This window comes from Zea mays, chromosome 4, assembly GCF_902167145.1.
Source record: "Zea mays cultivar B73 chromosome 4, Zm-B73-REFERENCE-NAM-5.0, whole genome shotgun sequence".
In the NCBI taxonomy this organism is placed as follows: Eukaryota; Viridiplantae; Streptophyta; class Magnoliopsida; order Poales; family Poaceae; genus Zea; species Zea mays.
This window is the reverse complement of record NC_050099.1, coordinates 176,583,782-176,602,882: the sequence shown is the minus strand read 5'-3', so window position 1 is coordinate 176,602,882 and position 19,101 is coordinate 176,583,782. Positions and strand designations below refer to the sequence as shown.

At 46.6% G+C, this 19,101-nt stretch overlaps 2 protein-coding genes across 2 annotated transcripts; one reads left to right on the top strand and one right to left on the bottom strand.

Annotated features, from left to right (window-relative positions):
- The first annotated feature begins 459 nt into the window (after nt 1-459).
- Nucleotides 460-2,954, top strand: LOC103655701 (uncharacterized). The gene is made up of 2 exons (XM_008682409.4): nt 460-1,517; nt 2,099-2,954. Exons 1-2 carry the CDS (start codon nt 884-886, stop codon nt 2,791-2,793), a joined length of 1,329 nt encoding a protein of 442 aa, XP_008680631.1. The 5' UTR covers nt 460-883; the 3' UTR covers nt 2,794-2,954.
- Nucleotides 2,955-3,574: 620 nt separating this feature from the next.
- LOC100282667 (actin-related protein 2/3 complex subunit 1B) lies at nt 3,575-10,558 on the bottom strand. The gene is given in 15 exon segments (NM_001155575.1): nt 3,575-3,833; nt 3,915-3,973; nt 4,064-4,170; nt 4,897-4,957; nt 5,241-5,326; nt 5,416-5,504; nt 5,632-5,713; nt 7,282-7,324; nt 7,414-7,487; nt 7,783-7,852; nt 8,218-8,287; nt 8,826-8,920; nt 9,023-9,099; nt 9,173-9,258; nt 10,403-10,558. Coding segments are annotated over 15 exon segments (1,128 nt in total). The 5' UTR covers nt 10,473-10,558; the 3' UTR covers nt 3,575-3,774.
- Between the last annotated feature and the right edge of the window lie 8,543 nt (nt 10,559-19,101).

Genomic DNA, 19,101 nt, shown 5'->3' with positions numbered 1-19,101 from the left:
TGTTCCCTCCCGAGAGATATATATATAGTGTGGTTAAGATCTCACAGCCCAAGCTAGTTGGCCTCTCTGCTTCTTCTGTTAAGATGATGATGGCCGCCGGTCTCCATCTTTATTTGCCTTTTCTTTTCAAAATCAGGTATACATCTACACTACTGCAAAATGGCAGCAGTACACAGTTTAGAAACTTACAGCCTTTTAATTTGACCAAGGTATCCACAATAACAGCTTCATGTTTGCATCATATATATATGATATGCATACACCAGCAATAACAACAAATTAAAGTCAGCTAGCTTCATGTTGGTTCAGTGGAGACATCTGGGCAGCTAGTGCTAAAGCAAAAAATAAAAATAAAAAAAGTGCATGCATGCCATTTCCTGCTTAAATGCTAAGTTTATTAATTAAGCTGTCCTAATTAACCTAAGTATGAATGCAAGAGCCCCACTTGTAAGATAGAGAAAGAGGTCTACAATCCTGTCTAGCTAGCTTTTTCACTGCAAGTTGCTCTCCCTAACATGCATGCTACCTATCATTCAGAAGCTTAATTGAGAGCTGATCTTGATCAGTACACCCCTCTTGTTATAGTAAAACATAGGTTCCAGAGAATGTTGCAAAACCCTAGCCCAAAGGGTCCCCCTTTCCACATTAGGGCAGCCCTACTCCCTATCTATCCTGCTTCAGTTCCACACCACCCATCAGCCAGAAGTGAGACATGCCATGCTACCCAAATCATCACCTTGTTGTACCTTCATGTGTGTATATACATCACATTCCTCTCCTCTAGCTTTACGCCTAACTCCACACATTAGCTAGCTAGCTAAGCTAGCTCATATACTTTGCGCCGTAGGCCGTACGGGTGATCTGTAGCTTCCATTGACAGGACATGGTAGGGAAGCTGCCACAGCACCGCCATCACCATGGCTCCTCCTCACTCGGGGCAGAGGAGCTCAACCTCTTACACATGGCCAGGGGGGGCTCCCCGCCGGACGGTGGCGGTGGAGGCGGCGAGAGCCGGGGCGCGCTGGGCCAGTGGAAGTGCAGGCTGCTGGGCTCCCTCCGTCCGTGCCGCGCGCGCTGCGTGGTGTGCCTGCAGGTGCAGCACGTCACCGGCCTGCCCCCGGCCGCGGAGGGCCACGGGCTGGTGGTGGGCTGGCGGAGCAAGGGCGGCGAGGGGGAGCACACGGCGCCTGCCCGGGTTGCGCGGGGCGCCGCCGCGTTCGACGAGGTGTTCCTGCAGCACTTCACCGCCGGCAGCGCCACGCTGCGGGGCTTCACCGTGTGGGCGGCGCTCCTGGACGCGCCTGCCGATAATGGGGATCTCGGCGCGTTCCCCGTCGACCTCGCCGAGGTCGCCGCGGCCGCGGCGGAGACCTCCAACTCCAACGCCAGCAAGTTCGGAGGCAAGGCGCTCAGCTTCCCGCTGGGCGGGGCGGCGGCCGGTGCGGTGCTCAGCGTCAGCGTCTACTGCAGAGTGATGGATCAGCACGAGGACAGCCATGGGGCTGCTAACAATAATGGTATGTGGTCGTTTGGACTGAACAGTACTGATGATGCGTTGTAAGCTTTGCTCTTTTATTTACATATCATCCAATCCAGTCTGCTAGTACGTATTAAACACATGCAATATTAATTGGTAGAGATCGAAGCAAAATATTTTCATCAAATTAAATAGATTTTAATTTCCTGACGAATTGAAGATAGATAGATAGCTCATTTTATTTGTACTCCCTCCGTCCCAGGATATAAGGCGTAACCACCTCTGGTTCAAAGACCAAGAAATACATTTAATTGTCTCTATACCACTGCATCGATATACGTATGCATAGAGAGAGTACGCCTTATAGTGTGGGACAAGAATAAAAAGTAGTTACGCCTTATATCCTGGGACGGAGGGAGTACTAGCTAGCTCTCTTCAAGTGTGATGACCAGTTGTGTTCATGCATGGTAGCTAATAACATGATCTAAAATTGTTGGGTGCGCTTAATGGCGTTCATATATATACTGTAGTATTGCTAGTACTTTAGGCGATGCATCTCATCAGTTTATTTTGCTTTCAATAATAATAAAAAGCAATGCATGGTATGGTATGACTCAGCAGCAGGTCAAGCAAGAGAGAAGAAAAAGAACAAGGGCAAAGCAGGCTCCTACGCCTCCTGCCTGCCGGACCTGAGCTGCCTCCGCAACCGGCAGGTGGCGGCGGCGTCCGGCGGGTCGGCGCGCCGCGCCCCGTCCATCCGCTCCGATCGCGGCGGCTTCATCACCATCGAGAACTCCATGTCCGAGATAATTGGCGGCGGCGGGGCGGCCTTCGGCGTGGCGGAGGACGTGGACGAGGGGGCGGAAGGCGCGGGGTTCATCACGATGGAGGAGGGCAGGGTGTCGTCGAGGCGGCCGCTGACGCCGGACACGGTGGCGTCGGAGGAGGAGGACGAGAAGCCGTGCCTGTTGATGGAGCTGTCGTCGGAGGAGGCGGCGGTGGACGTGGAGAAGGTGGAGGACGAGTTCCTGGCGATGCTGGAGGACAGGTACTTGGCGAGGAGCAAGGAGATCGAGAAGGGGCTGGGCGTGAGCCTGGACATCGGGCTGGACCTGGGCCTGGACCTGGACTCGCTCATCAAGGACGCCGAGATGGAGCTCGCCAAGGCGGAGCAGGCGTGGAAGAGCAAGGTCGGCGCCGCCATCGTGGAGGAGGAAGAGTACAGGGAGCTAGTCCGGAGGTGGAGCGCCAGGGAGACCGCCAGCCACCACTCTGCGGGCTGCTCCTGGGGCTTTGGATTCGGGAGCCCGATCTGAAACACTATACCTACTGGCTACTGTTGCTGCTGTTCTGTCTACCTCATGTCACGCGTGCTTAATGTTAATATATATATATATATATATATAAGATTTTATACATGGGAAATGTATTGCCATTTGATTGGATGAAATAATGTAATATTGGGAAAATTGAAGGACGAAGAGAAACCATGAATGACCTATTGACCTGGATCATCATTCGATCGTTTCGTGCTCATTCACCTCAATCACTAATTGTTAGGACGTCCATCACCTACGAACTACTAAATAACCCGTCCCTAGTTGATCCAGCAAGTAGGCACAACACTATGAGCTGAACAGCAGAGAGTGATCTGCACGGCAAGACGCAAAGCGAGCACACAGCTAGTACGAGAAGCTCGCTGCCAAAACTGGACCGACCCGGTGGAAATTGGGATGCCTCTGATCAGGGGGCCAAAGCAGGATTAGCGTCTGGGGATCCACCAACAGGGCAGGTCCACATATTAGCAGGGCTTGGTTTCATGCCGCCGCCCCCACTCCACCTGGTGGTCACAGCTTTCAACCGTCGCGTCGGGCGATTCTTTCGATCCTGGAAGCGAAAGTGCAGAGAACCCCAGTGCTGCACAGCAGCAGAAGAAACAAGATGACCACAAGTCCCGGATAGATAAGATTCCACGTGTGGTTATTTTACACAGGGCACCGGAAAGAAAGAGCGAAAGAACGCGGGATCACGTCAACTGCCTACGACCTAACTAAAATTATAGTATAATATTGTATAGATTCAATTCAAAGGGCAAAATTACTCGCCAAAAATGAAGCTACTTGATAGATGCAAGCTGTCCCTACGCTAAGGCAATGTTTCTGTGTACAGGTACAACAAAATTTAAAAATTAAAAAAAAAACAATCTATCTGGCTGGCCCTGGATCTTGAAAACCTGCAGGACGGCTGGTAATGACAGGAGTTCCCTCGATTTGATTGGTGATAAAGTCTCCCTCGAGCTATTTTGCAATGCTGACGTGATTCTCCAAATCCCATACCACGATCTTACCATCCAATCCTGTAAACCGTTTGGCAAGTGATGTCAAAACATGTTAGGACAAAAAGAAGCTGGACGCAATTGAAAGGCTCAGCTATAAACCTGATGTGCTGAATCGTTTGATACTACCGTCGCTTCCTTTTCTCAAGGGTACAATACACCTGACGATTTGAATAAATTACTTGGTCTGTCCGAGACCACAGCACATCACTAGAAGTACTGAAATAAAGATAAAGAGCTAAAGAGGGTACGTTATGCAATTCTCATGGGCCCCGCCACGAGGTTTTGATGGTTCAACGGTATCACTACTAGTCCCTTGCTTTGATTGGCCGTATAGCTTTCCAAGGGCTTCAGAGAGCTGAAATGTTTTTTTCCAGTATTATTAGTTCAAGCATGAAGTTGACTTATTAGTGAATTCAACTCAGTCACATAGCTTGTCAGTGATCAGAACTTAGGCAGTAAATACATAGCCATAAAATTGCAGTCTGACTGTACATACAACTAATTAAATTATGTACTCCTGGCAAAGTTTCAGCTATCGTTCAAGTCTTCAAGACTTCAACTACACAAATAAGCAATAAATTGCTACACAAATTGCTTAGCTATAACAGCAGGCTGCCAAAAAGACTACACTGACCAACATTTGCTGCTTAGTACAAAATAAATAGGTCAAACACCACGGAATAGTTTCCACCTGGACCAGGATTGGCCACATCTAAACAAAGCCTTACCAGGAACCACTAGCATAAAGGTCAGATTATACTTGGCTGGAAAGAAACCCATAACAATACAGCCAACCAAATTTTGCAAGCAGGGCTTGCGATATGTGGCAATTAGGCGGGCCATCAAAGCATCTGGCTATTGGTAACTCCTACATTATTTCTTGTAACAACCAATGAAACAATTCAAACCAAGCTCCATCACTAAGGAATTGGTTCACCTAATACTTTGCCATTTAGGATAAATTAAACCCTTGATAAACATAGAGTGAATAGTGCCCACACAATAGCAAAACAAAGGCAAGGTATAATATGGACAAGCATTCACTACATGAATTAATGATAGGGAAGAAAAATATATAGACCTGCGAGGCTTTTGAAGCTGATGGGGCAGCTTTCCTCTCGTCCAAGAATCTTATGAAAGTCCTTCATAACAAAAGGTGTAGCTATGGTGAAAAGAGGCTTAAATGTCATGAATGCAAATCAGAGCGACTTGCATATCCTATAAAAATGGGTTTCTATAAAAAAAGGAACAATGGAATATTTTGCCAGGGTACTGAGGTTTAAAGGATTAATAGATTTGAGGTATCCATAGCAATTTACGTGGTTTCTACTGGAAACAATAACTCAGTTCGGAATACTTCAGGACTACAAGGGACATGAAATACAAACAGTATAAGAAAATGATGCTATATCGATCTTTGCTTACCAAAGCCCAGTATCATCAGCAGCAAAGATCATAGGATTGCAGTCAAATCCGACACCAATCAATGTGCGCTCAGAGACAAAAAGAACCTGAAAGTTTGAGCAGTTGTTCAACATTATGGAACACAGAAATCACCCCACACAATTAAGTAGTATCAGATGGGAAAATGCTGACCCACATCACGGAGAGGCAGATCACGCAGTGCCAAATTTTGTGCCACAGGAGATGATTCGACTTCATCGATGAAATAAATCATGGAGTTGTGCCCTGGTAATAAACATACATGTCAGAGCAACAGCTCGGTTGTTATGCTATAACAAACGGTTCGTAAAAATAATGCAGATTTGACACTCTCGATACTTTGATAGCAACAATCTGGTAGAGGAACAAGAACCTGCATAGGCCAATGTCTTCCCACTTGGTGACCACCTTACACCAAATACCCAGGTAGATGATAGATCAAGCTGAGCGATTTGCTGCATCCAAACAGGAGAATAAAATGTTACGAGGATGAATACTTGCTTCCACAGGGAAAGAAAATAAATCATATGTTATTCATGATTTGCACTAAGCCTATGACAGATAAAGGGATCTGAGCAAGCATTCCACAAAAATCTATATTAACTCATAAGGCTAAAGTTTAGCTCAGTGCACAAACAGATTAAGCGTTGTTTTCAACAGTACATGGTCAACCATAGAAGCTATTTTCTTAATAAGACAATGATGGAGCAGTATAGGGAGCAGAAGGACCTACACATGGTTGTCATCGACTTAGACAAGGCTTATGACAAAATACCAAGGAATGTTACGTGGTGGGCTTTGGACAAACGTAAAGTTCCAATGAAGTATGTTAGACTCATTAAAGAGTTAAAGACATGTACAACAATGTTGTGACTAGTGTTTGAACAAATGATTGGGACTCAAATGACTTTCTGATTAGAATATGACTATAGGAGTACATCAAGAGTCAGGTTTAAGCCCTTATCTTTTCTTTCCTAGTGATGGATGAGGTCACAAACGACATACTAGGGGATATCCCCTTTTTTTGCAAACAATATAGTGCATTAGTGCTAGTTGATGAAAGTCATACATGAATAAATAGAAAACTAGAGTTGTGACAGGAGAATCTAGAGTCAAAAGGTTTGACTCAGTAGAACGAAAACCAAATACATGAGGAAGATTTTAGTTTGGAAGGTCAAGTATGCTACAAAGAATGGGATACTAATAAAGATGTTAGCCATAGAATAAAAGTAGGGTGAAGGAAGTGACGCCAAGCGTCTTGCGTTCTATATGACACAAGGATACCACATAAGCTAAAAGTCAAGTTTTATAGGTTGACAATTAGACCTACTAGGTTGTATGGTGCAGTATGTTGACCTACAAAAAGATGGCATGTCCAATAGATAAGTATTGCTAAAATGAGTATGTTTGGATTTGTGGATATACAAGAAGGGGTCGAGTCTAGAACAATGATATACGTGATAGGCTAGGGGCAGCACCGATTGAAGAAAAGTGTGTCCAACACCAATTGAGATGGTTTGAACATGTCCAACGAAGACCTCCAGAGACACCATTGCATGGATCTTAAGGCATGATAGCAATGGAAAGAGAAACAGGAGAAGACTGAAGTTGACATGGGAAGAGGTAGTAAAAGCAGGCTTCAAAGGATAGAACATACCTAAAAAATTAGTGTTGAATAGAAGCGAACAGAAAACAGCTATCCACGTGCTTAACCTTAATTTGTGACTTCTGTTGGGTTTCAACTCTAGTCTACAACTTGCTTGGGACTAAAACACTTTGTTGTTATTGTTGTTGTTTCAACAATAGATGGTGTGCATCAATAGTCAATAGATTTGAATTTTTTGTTACTATTGCCAAAAAGTAATAGCCGTCAAATATGTTTTGTTGCATGTCATGCCTAGTAAGTGATGCAACAGATAAATGGAAGAAGATATCTGGACATTGCAAAGTACAGACTGAAACGAATATTGAAGTTACAATCAAACAGATGGCACAATATCAAATGGATGGGTTAATAAAATACCTCTCCGAATTTTGAATCGGTTGAAGTGCTCGATTTTGATCCTCTGGTCAGAAGTGGAAAACGAGTATGAGACAAATAAAGCATTTTGAAGATTTTAGATTTCCTAATAAATGTAAGACCAATGTGTTCCACCTTGTGTCTACACCCTTGATAAAAGTAGAGAACACTCTGCATTTACCATCCGTAGACGATGTTGCAAGATATATCTGAAGAAATACAACAGCAAACGGACTAGAGTTACATTCAATGGGAACAGGTCTTGCATCTACATGACAATATTGTGTCTGCATCCACATGACAATATCTGTTCCTACATAGTGGCATACATATACAGAAATTTTACAACAAAGAGAACAGCATCATGACATCCAGTATCGTCAATGGTATAGATGAAGGTTCTCAAAATGGCAGGAATACAGCACAAAAAATCATATTGAGGACAAAACAAAAATTATTTCGTTGTTAGTTTCCTACCGAAGCATCTCATTACTTTAGACTCACATTGTTTGGATGCCATGCAAGACTAGTGACAGAAGATTCATGCTTTTTCCTGATAACCTTGCTAATCCACCTGTAGAAGTAGAACAGTGTAGGATATAAGACAGTTAAACACATTTAGCAAGAGTGTCGCATTAACCATACTCAACAATCACCAATATGGACATGCAACATAAAAAATGGATAGCTAGGGAAAAAAGGACGGGCCCAGTGCCCGGAGGCTCCCACTTTGTGTGGGGTCATGGGGAAGGGATTAACCGAGGCAAGCCTTACCCCCGCACTGCGGAGAGGCTGCGTCGAACCCCAGACCTGGTGACTCGGTGGAGTAGCACTCACCACTGCAACCAGGCCCGCCCTTCAAAAAAATGGATAACTAGGGTGATCCAAAAAAATGATAGTCAACTGATCAGAGAGAGGTGGTGAACTGGGGTTAAATACCAGTTATTTTCTTGTTCATAGTAACAAATACACACAGATTTGGCACCGCTTCCCACGGCAAACTTGTTTTCTGCAAACAATACATAAAGAGATTTAAGGAAACAAATCGCAGTTATTTATTAAAAAAGGAACAAAAAACATGCCCAAAAAGTTTGATCTTCGCATGTTTAGCTTACAAGTAATTGCATTCTTTCAACACGGCCAACATGGTGCTCCAACAAAGTGTGAAGTCGGCTAAGATAATCTGAATAGCTAAGGCACCGAACGCCCAGTTTGGAAGAGCTCCAGCTCCAAGAAATCAGCTGGGTATTACTAGCTCCAGAAATATGTGGGTACATCCGAGTTGTTAGGTTGACATGTTTTCTTCCTATTCTAGACATAAACACAAGTCCTTACTCCTTAGTATTTCATATGTTTGCATCACAGGACATAAATATGTTAGCATTACAGAATTCAGGTACAGTCTGATCTATCATCGAACTTGAGTCTCATACTGTGTATGGAATGAAAAGTAAGAGAGCATGTGTGCGCTTGGATAATCGTTTCATTTCGCCAGTACAGTGAGAAAACGTACAGATGTGACAGAAATAGGAAGGGAACTAACTAACCTTTTGGGCTCCACTGAACACATAAAGCTGCACGATTTAACTTTAGAATAACCAGGGTAGGTACCCAATCAGATCCTTCTTGTGTCCAAACATATCTGAGGCCAAATGAAAAAGAAAATATAAGCACCCATCTATCCCCTGCCAGAGTAAGAAGCAAGATAGATCTTCTAGAAAATTGCACTCTGATGTATACTTACGAATTTCTATCATGTGAAACTGTTACGATTTTGTTGGATGATTTACTCCAGTCTATCCCCGAAACCATCTGATCATGCTGCAAAATATCAATAGAAATAAAACACTGAATTGCATTCTAATTAGGGGGTACAGAAATAATGTTTATCTACCTTTGACAGAACATGAAGTTTCTCCCACTTGTCTGTGAAGAATTTATAGATATGTACTTCATGGTTGTTTGGACAAAAGGCAATCACTGGAAGAGAAGAGAAGTTTTCCAGACAAATTTAAGATCAAACTCCCTGATAGGTTCAAATGCAAGATAACAGTAACAATAGAAAAACAGAAACACCATGTATGTTTAGCAGAATCACTCTAAAGCTGGCAGTTGCTTTGTTCTTAAATTGCAATAGGGCCTTTTGCATACACCATCATCTATTTTGGGGCATATTTCCTACAAACAATTGTGACAGCCTCCTATACACCATAGGCAACTTCATAATAGAGGAAAGACATTATTTAATCACCCATTTGAAAGGAAATACTTAATACAATCATGAATCACATAGTCTACTCTTCCTACAAGGCTATTGTCACCATATAAAGAAATACATAGCAAAGTCAGGGGTCCATTTGATTGATCCAACCATTTCAGGGAACTTGCTCAAAGAGTCATCTGGCATTGAAGTAGATACCATGCCTAGTTTAGAGTTATACTAGGGCAAAAATGAATGGAAGGGTGTGTCCAGAAGGCACCTGGAGCGAACACCGGTCCATTTTGCTTTATTATGAACATGATGCCAAGACCAGGCCTGGTTCTCATGATGGTCCATGGTCCACATGAATGGAACGCATTGATACCTCATAAGTGTAAACCAGCACAGGAGGTAGCGCAGGTAGCCATGCTTTGGCATCGCCTAGCCACGAGGTCGAACCCATCGAATTTTCGTTTTTGGCTTGGATCATAATGAAGTGCGATTTAAATACGATTGTGCTTTAGCCTAACACGAAACATCCCAGACGCACTGGAAGGTATGGCAGCCTAGGTGGCACAGCAGACCCAGAAAGGGTAAAAGCGAGGACAGGGCAATAGTGAGAAGCAGGGCAGGAGGATTGATCCACCTAGCGATGCGATATGGCCCCGCATCCAGATGCCCAACGGGAGAGCCCGTAGTGCGGGCGTGCGGCAGCCAGAGCGAGACTTTGATCCCCGAGGACGCGAGAGGGCAGCACCGAACAGAAACCCTAAGGAACCCGATCCCCCGCGCGCTAACCTGCGGACGAGCTACGCCGGGCACACGGCGACTGGGCATCGGAACGGACGAGCGGGCGCGGGAGCGAGATCTAGAGCACAAACGGGGGGAGAGAGGAGGCCAGGAGGGGAAGGGCGTTTGTCTTACTCGACTGGTCCGGGCTCCAGGCGTGGCAGGTGATGCACTCGGCGAACTGGTGGATCGCCACCGCCGCCATCGGGGCAGGCGAGGCCAGCGGCGGGACGGGAGGCCGGGACGAATCGGTCGACGCTCCCCTTCCCCCTCGCTGTAGCGCACAGGAGAGGAGAGGTAGAGTGGAGAGAGGCAAAAGGAAATGCTACTCCACCTCCACTATACTACTGTACAGCTATATACTACAGGCCGTCGTTATAGATAGGCTGTCTTTGCTTGCTTTCATTTGTCGCTGGGCACACGCACGAGCGCGGCCCACCAGCAATGGCGGCGGCAGCGAGGGCCCACCGGATGCCCACCTCGCGCAATGCCCACGGGAGAGCAGAGGGCCCAACCAGACCCAGCATGGGCACAAGGTTAGGGTTAGCTTAGGTCCCGTTGGGTTCCTTTGGGTTCTTTTCATAATCCCCTATCTACTATATCTCTACTAATCTCTACTAATCTATATGTATCTATTATAGGCGTCCACACCCAGCTTCACCATGCCCCCGCCGGGCCGCCCTTCCCCACCGCCCCTCGCCTCGGGATCCAGCAGCGCGCATGCCGGCCCCGTCCCCGCCATTCCCGCCCGCAGTCCCCGCCCTTCCCCACCCTGTGCACCAAATGCCCCCCGCCTCCGTTCGCTCGACCCGCTACGCCATCCCCGCTCCCGCGCCCCAATCCTTCTAGCCGGGATGGCCGCCCTGCCCCGCACCCCCTGGGTGTACAAATGTTGCGCGACGGCCACGACCGCGCCCTCTCAAGATGACCGCCCGGCGCATGCTGGATCATGTCCGCCGACAACCGGCCATTAGAAGCTGAGGAGCCCCCGCCCTCCGTCCTCGAGGCCGCCACCCAGCCCCCATTCGAAAACGGTGCCGCCACCTCGCCCCCGTCCGAGATTGGCGCTCGCACCCTGCACCCCGTCCTCGGCGCCGCCGCCACCACCGCCACCTATCACAGCACCGGCAAACTACTCCCTCTCTCATGTGTTCGCTCCCTCCATGTGCATCGCTCCCTTTCTCCAAGCACGAGTGCGTCTCCTTCCCCGCTCGTCTGCTCTCTTCCTCCTCCTGCAGCCCCGCATGCCGCCTCACACCAACCCCTGGTTCATCATCGTGCCTCAAATCCTCTACTCGCCACCGCACATCTCGCTGTCCAAACACATTTCCTGATTTCCTGATTCATCCTCCTCCCATTCATCTTCCTCCAGATCTCGCCTTCGCTCATCGTAAGCAGTAATAAGGGAGTTCCAGGAGGCCGCATCGAGACAGTTGATCTCGTCGAACACCCAACGCGTGAAGGTGAGGCACTTCATCCGTTCGATGTGGCAGCGAGGGGGGCGGTGGACACAGTGGGAGGTGGTGGTGGTGTCCAACGACCGTGGCAGTAGGCGAGGCGAAGCAGCTACCGGTGGTGGGGCGAGAGTGGAGCCCACGTCACATGTTGTACCACGTGCAAGGGGGTTCTTACGCGAGCTCACAATCATCGCCGAGGTGATCTCCTTCGTCATCACAGTCGCCCGAGGCGGCTACTGAGGCGGATGGTGGTGCTTCGAGGCCGTGGCGGTCTAGGTGTGAAATCGTGGAATGGTTGTCCTCCCTTGTTTCTGGTAAGATTTCTGTACCCGGGTTGTGCTTTCTAGAGTTGGATGCAGATTTGGATGATTCTGAGTGGGGCTCGACGAGTTTGGTCCTGTTTTTGGCTCAATTTAGTGCTATTTTTCGTTCAAATTGCTCTGGTTTTGGTTCGGTAGAAAGAGGTTCATGTTCTGGTCCGCTTCTCTGCGTGTTTGGATTTGTTTTGCGCCGTGAAACATGAGAGTTTTTGGGATTTACAAGGATTTCTTTGGCTGATTTGTGTGCTCCATGTCTAGAGTTCCTTGGCGAACAGTCGGTTGGTTTTTTAGTCTGGATTTGGGCATCTCCCGCACGTCTCGATCTTTCCCGCTGTAGTCCATGTTTCCTTGCACATTTGATGCAGGAGGGATGGTTTCTGTTTATGCAATCTTGACGCGCTCAACAAATATATTTTCTCTTCTTTAGGCGCTTGCATCTTCTAGGAAAATGGGTTGGGATTAAGTTTCATGTTTAAGGTACACAGATGTTTTGCTTTCACTAGACCATCACACGTCCTTCGGACGCCCCACAATAGATTGACAAAATTAAATTGGTTGAAGCTTAATAGACAATGTTAGCATCTCATCAAACCAGTGGTAATGCTCATAACTGAGCTAGAAGCATATTGAAAAACACCTTTTAACAACCATCCGTCTCAAGTATTCAAGTGTATGAGACAGTACATTTAAGCGGTCAGCTCATGATCCAAGTGTGTCAGCAGTCAGTGACACGTATGCTTCTATTTTTGGGGTTTCCCCCTAATTCTATTCATCAACAATTAATTGTATGAGTAAGTTTTGATGAATGTTTTTTATCTTAATTATCTTATTAACGTTGAGTGTTGGGTTAGCGTATATATAGTACTAAATCAGCATGTTTTTTAGTTTTCACATGTGTATTCAGAACCAGTCTTTAACTTCCATGCATATGAAGAATTCAAATCATACCATGTATAGGTGATGACGATGCCGATGACCCTTACAACTATGTCTACCATGACTCACCTCATCAGCACCATGTTTTGAAAAAGGTCCCTGGTTGTAGGCACTATGGGCCATGTAGTTCAAATATGAGCCATTATCGAATTGAAGGACGATACGATTTAGTTCATCACTAAACATGTTGGCTGCTTCATCACTAAATATGTGGCAAGAGGTGTTTGCTTCCTCATATTTTCGATTTGGTTGTTAGGGGGAGCCGCGGCTGCGAAACATGGGAGCTTTACTTCCATCTCCTACCTTGTCTAGCCTGATTGGCAAGAAAAACAGTCTTAATCGTATCATATTTTTCTATTTTGTGATTAGACCATTTGAGGATCCCTCCACTATAGTCTTTTGTTAACCAAATTTGATTGACAACTAAGGTAGTGCATTTCGCCTCTGTTTCGAATGGAGAATACAATTGTGTTGGTGGCTTCTTTTGGGTCAATTGTGTAACCTTGGCATTTGGGAATAGAGATAAGCGAAGCAGTAGCATGAATGTATGCTCAATCAGGTGTTGTTTTGATCTTTTCTTATTATGGCCTCCCCTGATGCCTCTATGGAGAGGATGCACAAGTCCAACTGTATATTGAATGTTCATGTAAAAGAAGGCCTAGGTTTATTTAAAATACAATAAATCCTAGCACAAATTACTCAGAAAGTGAGGAGGATGAGCATGCTGATTGCTGAGTCAGAGGATGAAGGCTCAGAATCTGAAACAGAAGACGAAGGTGATGAAGATTGGAAAAGCAACAATGAAAAATATGATGAAAGTAACGATGAAGATGCTCTCAATCTGTGGAATACCTGAAGAAGTCTGAATGTCCTAAAAAATATGATCACTTGTACTATTGAGGAATTTTCCAAGGCAATTTATCTTGTCTCCCGGTCTTGTTGCATATAAAAATGTCTTTCGATGCTTTTCACAGAAGACACATAGTTGGTTGTGTTTCTGGAAAGTTGACCTGCTCCATTTATAGAGAAAATTATATTGAGCCACCGTTGGGCTTCTCTAAAATGAGTGGACATTTTGAAGTGCAATTCAAATGAATGTAAAGACATTATCCCTAGCGAACTCCATGGCCTACTTGAGCAAATATGAAATTAGATTGTTGAGGTGAGATATGACTTATTTGGGAACAATGATACTGGAAGTGTGACACTATATGAATGGCTTGCAGTTTTCTTTTTTCAGATTTGTGCATGCTTTCGAAGTCTTTGATGGTCTACCGTCTGCTCGATTGAAGCGTGTGTTCTAACCAAACATTTTTACGGAGATTTTGAGGGACAGTGTTGCCTGTTCGAGTTGATTATCCAATACCATGACCGAGCTTATAAAAACTTTTCTATTTAAATGTATAGTCGAGATGACATAGTTATACATGCTTAATTATGATCTGAATTTGAAAGTAGCCTAGAGGGGGGGTGAATAGGCTACACCTGAAATTTTTCACTAAAAACTTCGAAATATGTTAAATTAAAGTTGCACTGGTGCAAACCGGTTCAGTTGATTTTGATTACAACTGAACAAGTTTGAACCTGCTCAACTTAGATTAGATAATCTGTTAAACAAATACGAAGTAGTGAAGAGTTTAGCTAAAGACTTGCCCTACACAAAATCTACTCGAATGGATAATATGAACCAACCAACGAATTTAAAGCGATTAACAAGAACACACAAGAACACGCAATATAACCCGAGGTTCGACAACCACCACAAAGGTGTCCTACTCCTCGTTGAGGAGCCCACAAAGGGCCGGGTCTTTTCCAACCCTAATCCTCCACAAGCCGACCACAAAGGTCAAGGCAATCTCTTCTCAAATAAGCTAAAAGAGCGGGTGATACAAACTTCTTGGGGTCGTCCACAAATTTGGAGACTCCCAAGCAACCTCTAACCGTCAAGGAACACGAGGTTCCAAGAGTAACAAATCCGCACAAGGTTAAGTTTGCAGCGAGCTCAAGAACAAAGAGAATAGGAGAATCGAGATGAAATTAACAGCGTGTTCGATCGAGTTCACCTCACACCAAGGGTCCTTCAAATGATTGAAGGAGATGCGATTGCGGGTGTGAAAGGTGAAATGAATGCACTTGTTGGGAGTTTGGTCAGCCAAGATTTCGTGGGAGAGGCAGAAGTAAATGAGAGAGAGAGTGTGAGGGGGTATACAAAGGATCCCCCAAAAGCTGGCAGTCGTTGGGAGAAAAGGAGTAAAAACCGGTTGAACCGGTTTTCAGACCGGTTGAACCGGTTTCTACCAGAGAGATCCCGGTTCACTAATCTACTCAGCCGGAGACTCGACCGGATTCAAAACCGGTTGAGTAGGGGGAAAATCCGGTTGAACCGGTTTTCCCAAAAGATCTGCAACGACTTTTTTGACAGCTCTGACTGTCAGACAGGTCAGAGCAGGGATGGCAGAGGAGCAGTCCCAAAACCGGTTGAACCGGTTTTAGGACCGGTTGAACCGGTTTCCAGGGCTGAAACCAAATTTTGAGTATTTTGAAGAGAACAAAAATGGAGTTTTTGTGGGAAGTAAAATTTGTTTTTCTCAAGGGCATTCATGATCTGGAAAAATGTTCTCGAAGATGTTTTCAAAGAATTTTGAACTTAGCTCATTGCATGACATACTTAACCATCGCAGATCCCTCTTAACTGCACGGCGATTCCTATGACTCAAGAATTATAAATTGAGCACCGCCGATGTTTCTAAGCACTTGGAGCACGCCATTTGATGTGGAATTTTAAATCCGTTGTGCTTTCTATTTTATGCTCGTAAGATCTGTGCTTCTCCTATCTAAGAATTACTGTGTACATGCTAGGAGCAGACTTGTTAGAATCTCTGTTTGTTTTGTCATTTAATCACCAAAACCCTCAATTAGGGTTGATTGCATTTACAATCTCCGCCTTTTTGGTGATTGATGCCAAAACAAACTAGAGTAGAGATAAAAATTAAAAATTACGAGTATTGAAGGAGATGTCTTGTACCTTTATCATATCGAAACTGTGTCACAACTTCAATCATCTTCATGATAAAAGGTGCATGAAGACATCCCTTCAGTGGAAAGCAGACAACATGGATGATTTCCTGCCAGATCATATCAAATACATTGATACTCTCTGAGCTGCTGGGCTTCATGAATGAGAGCAAAACCTTGCTCTCTCCAAGAATATTCATCTGATTACCCCCTTTAGGAATGAGGGTCATCCTGTTGAGGGAGTTGATGTATCTATAATACTTGTGCATGTTGGTGGACTCCCAATATTTCCCAGACTCAGAGAGATGAAGATCTCTGGCTTCATCTCTGGTAGGTTGGCGGAAATTATGGATCTTGATCTTATCACCAGAAATATCATTGTCAGTGAATCCAAGAATGTGAGCAAACCGACGGTAGCTCACCTTGTACCAGCTGCCTTCAATGTAGAAGTTCAGATAAGGATAGTTGTATGGACTTTGCTCATCAGCTGGCCTGATCCACAGAGTTGAGTAAAACTGGGCAATGACTTCATCATTCCAATCATATTGGAATGTCAATATATTCTTCATCCTCTTTCTTTCACAGGCCCTCAACGCCTGTGTCATCTCTGGGTCCCCAATAGCCTCACATCCTTCCCAGTTGATATAGCGTTGATGTAGTATGGGTTGATGTTTCTTGGGGAGGATCACTGAGTTGTAAAAATCCACATGCTGGAGCGTCTAAAAACGGTTCCCATCAATCCTGGCATCACGAATGCGCAATGCAGGATTATGGAAACAGAGATCCTGAAGGAGAGCAGAACCTCCACTGGTAGTGAAATCAGTCACTGGCTCATTGCCATCACGCCGAGCCTCCGCCCGGTGGAGGACCAACCCTCGAATAACAGGGGCATGGGCAGGGGGAAGATCAATTTCATCATCTTTCCCGCCCTCATCATCACTTGTTGCTTCCCTGTAACATCCCAAAATCCCAACCCAGGTTTGAAACCCTAACCCCCCAAATTTCCCCCCCTCCTTCATTTTATTCTTCTCCCTTAACCCTACCCCTAGGTCACCCCATCATTTGCATGCACTTAAAATGATTTGAAGCACCTCACATAGACCACATTTATCACCAAGTTCATTTAGAGAAATTTTAATTAGAGGAAAAGAAACAAAAAGACACAAAAGTAGAAAAGAAAAAGAAAAAGGAATAGAATAAGAAAAAGGAAAAGGAAAAAACCTCTCCCCTCCCTCGGCTGGGCCGAATCCCAGCCCAGCTCGCGCGCGCCCGCTCTTCCCCCTCTCTTCCGGCCCAGGCGGCCCAACCCGCGCGCCACTCCCGCCCCCTGACCACTGGGCCCCGCCCGTCAGTGCCTCACCGCCCTCTCTCTCGCGCGGACCTCTCTCTCTGACAGCCCGACCCCACCCGTCAGCTCCTTCTCCCTCGCCCATCCCTCACCGGCGCGATCGCCGTCGAGCGCCCCTCGCCTCGTCGCCTCGCCATTAATGTCCGCCAGCCCCCGCGACAAACTCCGCCACTGTGCTTGAGCCGACCACTCACCCCCCGGCCTGCCCGAGTCGTCCCAATCGGCGTTAGCGCCATTCCCGTACCCATGGCGAGCTCGCCGGTGCTCGCCATCTCCCCCATCCCCCTCCCTCCCTCGAGCGCCTATAAAAGGGCCCGCTCGAGCACCGTATTCGCCACACAACACCAGCCATCCTCACTGCCCTCCTCCCCGAGCCGTTCAAGCAAGCGCCGCCGTGCCCCCTGCCTTGCTCCGGTATGCTCTCTTCCCCCTCTCTAGCGTTTCTCTGTTCAATTAAGCTATGGCCAAAGCTCCGCCACACACTCGCGATCACTCGACACCACTTTGCCCCCTGTCATGGCCGGAAACCTCACCGGCGGCTTCGCCGCCGCGGGCGCCCGCCACTGCGCCGTGGACCGGCCGCCATAGGCCCCCGTAGGCCAAATTCGCCCCACCATCGTGACCCACTCCAACCGCTCGTGCTTTGCCACCCCTTCCCCGCCAGAGGACCGGACCGACGGCGGAGAGCCGCCGCGGAGCTCGCCGCCGACCGGCCCGGTCGAGCCCCCCCTTCCCCTCCGTTACCAGTAGCGCCGTCAGCCCCCCTCTCTCCCTGGCTGGTGGGCCCGCGCTACGGCGCCGTCCCCGGCGCCGTCCCCTCGCTGCTGGGCCGTTTGGGCCGCAAAGCGTGCCCGCGCCCGCGCCCGCACGCCTTGTGGGCCAAAATCCCCCCCCGGCCCGGTTGAATGGAGAATCCCTTTTCTTTTTCTTTTTCCTATTTTCCTTTCCCATTTTCATATATATATTTAGATGCTAATATTTTATGCACCAAAAATTGTCTAAATAAATTATTAGGGCACAAAAATAATAAAGTATAATAATTTGCACACCCCACAAAGGTCACTATGTTTGATGTATTGTTATTGTCTTGTTTAATTAGTGGAAGAGGGATCCGATCCTCCGGAACTCTTAGCTCCGGAAGAAGGGCAGGAACCCGACCCCTCCGAGATTAACCTTTTGTGCCAGGAAAGCTTCGACGAAGGCAAGTCCATCCTTCCATTGATGCATTATTTACCTATTTCTCTCTACCACTGCCTAAGCCTGGATTATGGGATGGGAATCGAATTGCATGGTAAGCATGAGAGAGCCCGCATTAACTATTACTTCGATTAAAAGATATGGGACAAGTAAAAAGGGGTATAAGTGAAATGTTTTCCAAAAGAGTGCGATGAAGGGTACTCACCCCCATCACCTGGTGAAGTAGGATGATCAGGGACTCCCTGGTTTAGGGGAGGGCCTAAGGTGTTGGCTCAGCTGGTTTAGGCATGAGCAGAAGGATCGTCCTCTCATATAAGGACCGGTTTGTCATCTTTCATTACCTGTACTCCCAAAAAGTACAACCACTCGAGGCTGTGTGGGCAGCCACTCAATCTGAACTCGTACGGTCCCACCCTAGGGTTATGAAGGCTGGGGTAGCACCGGGAGGATAAGGAGGGGGAATGTTTTGTCCGGTTTGGACATGGTGGTGGCCTGACTCCTTCCGGTATAACCGTTAAGGTTCGGACGTACAAGGAAGGAAAGAGTTTCGGATTCGGGTCT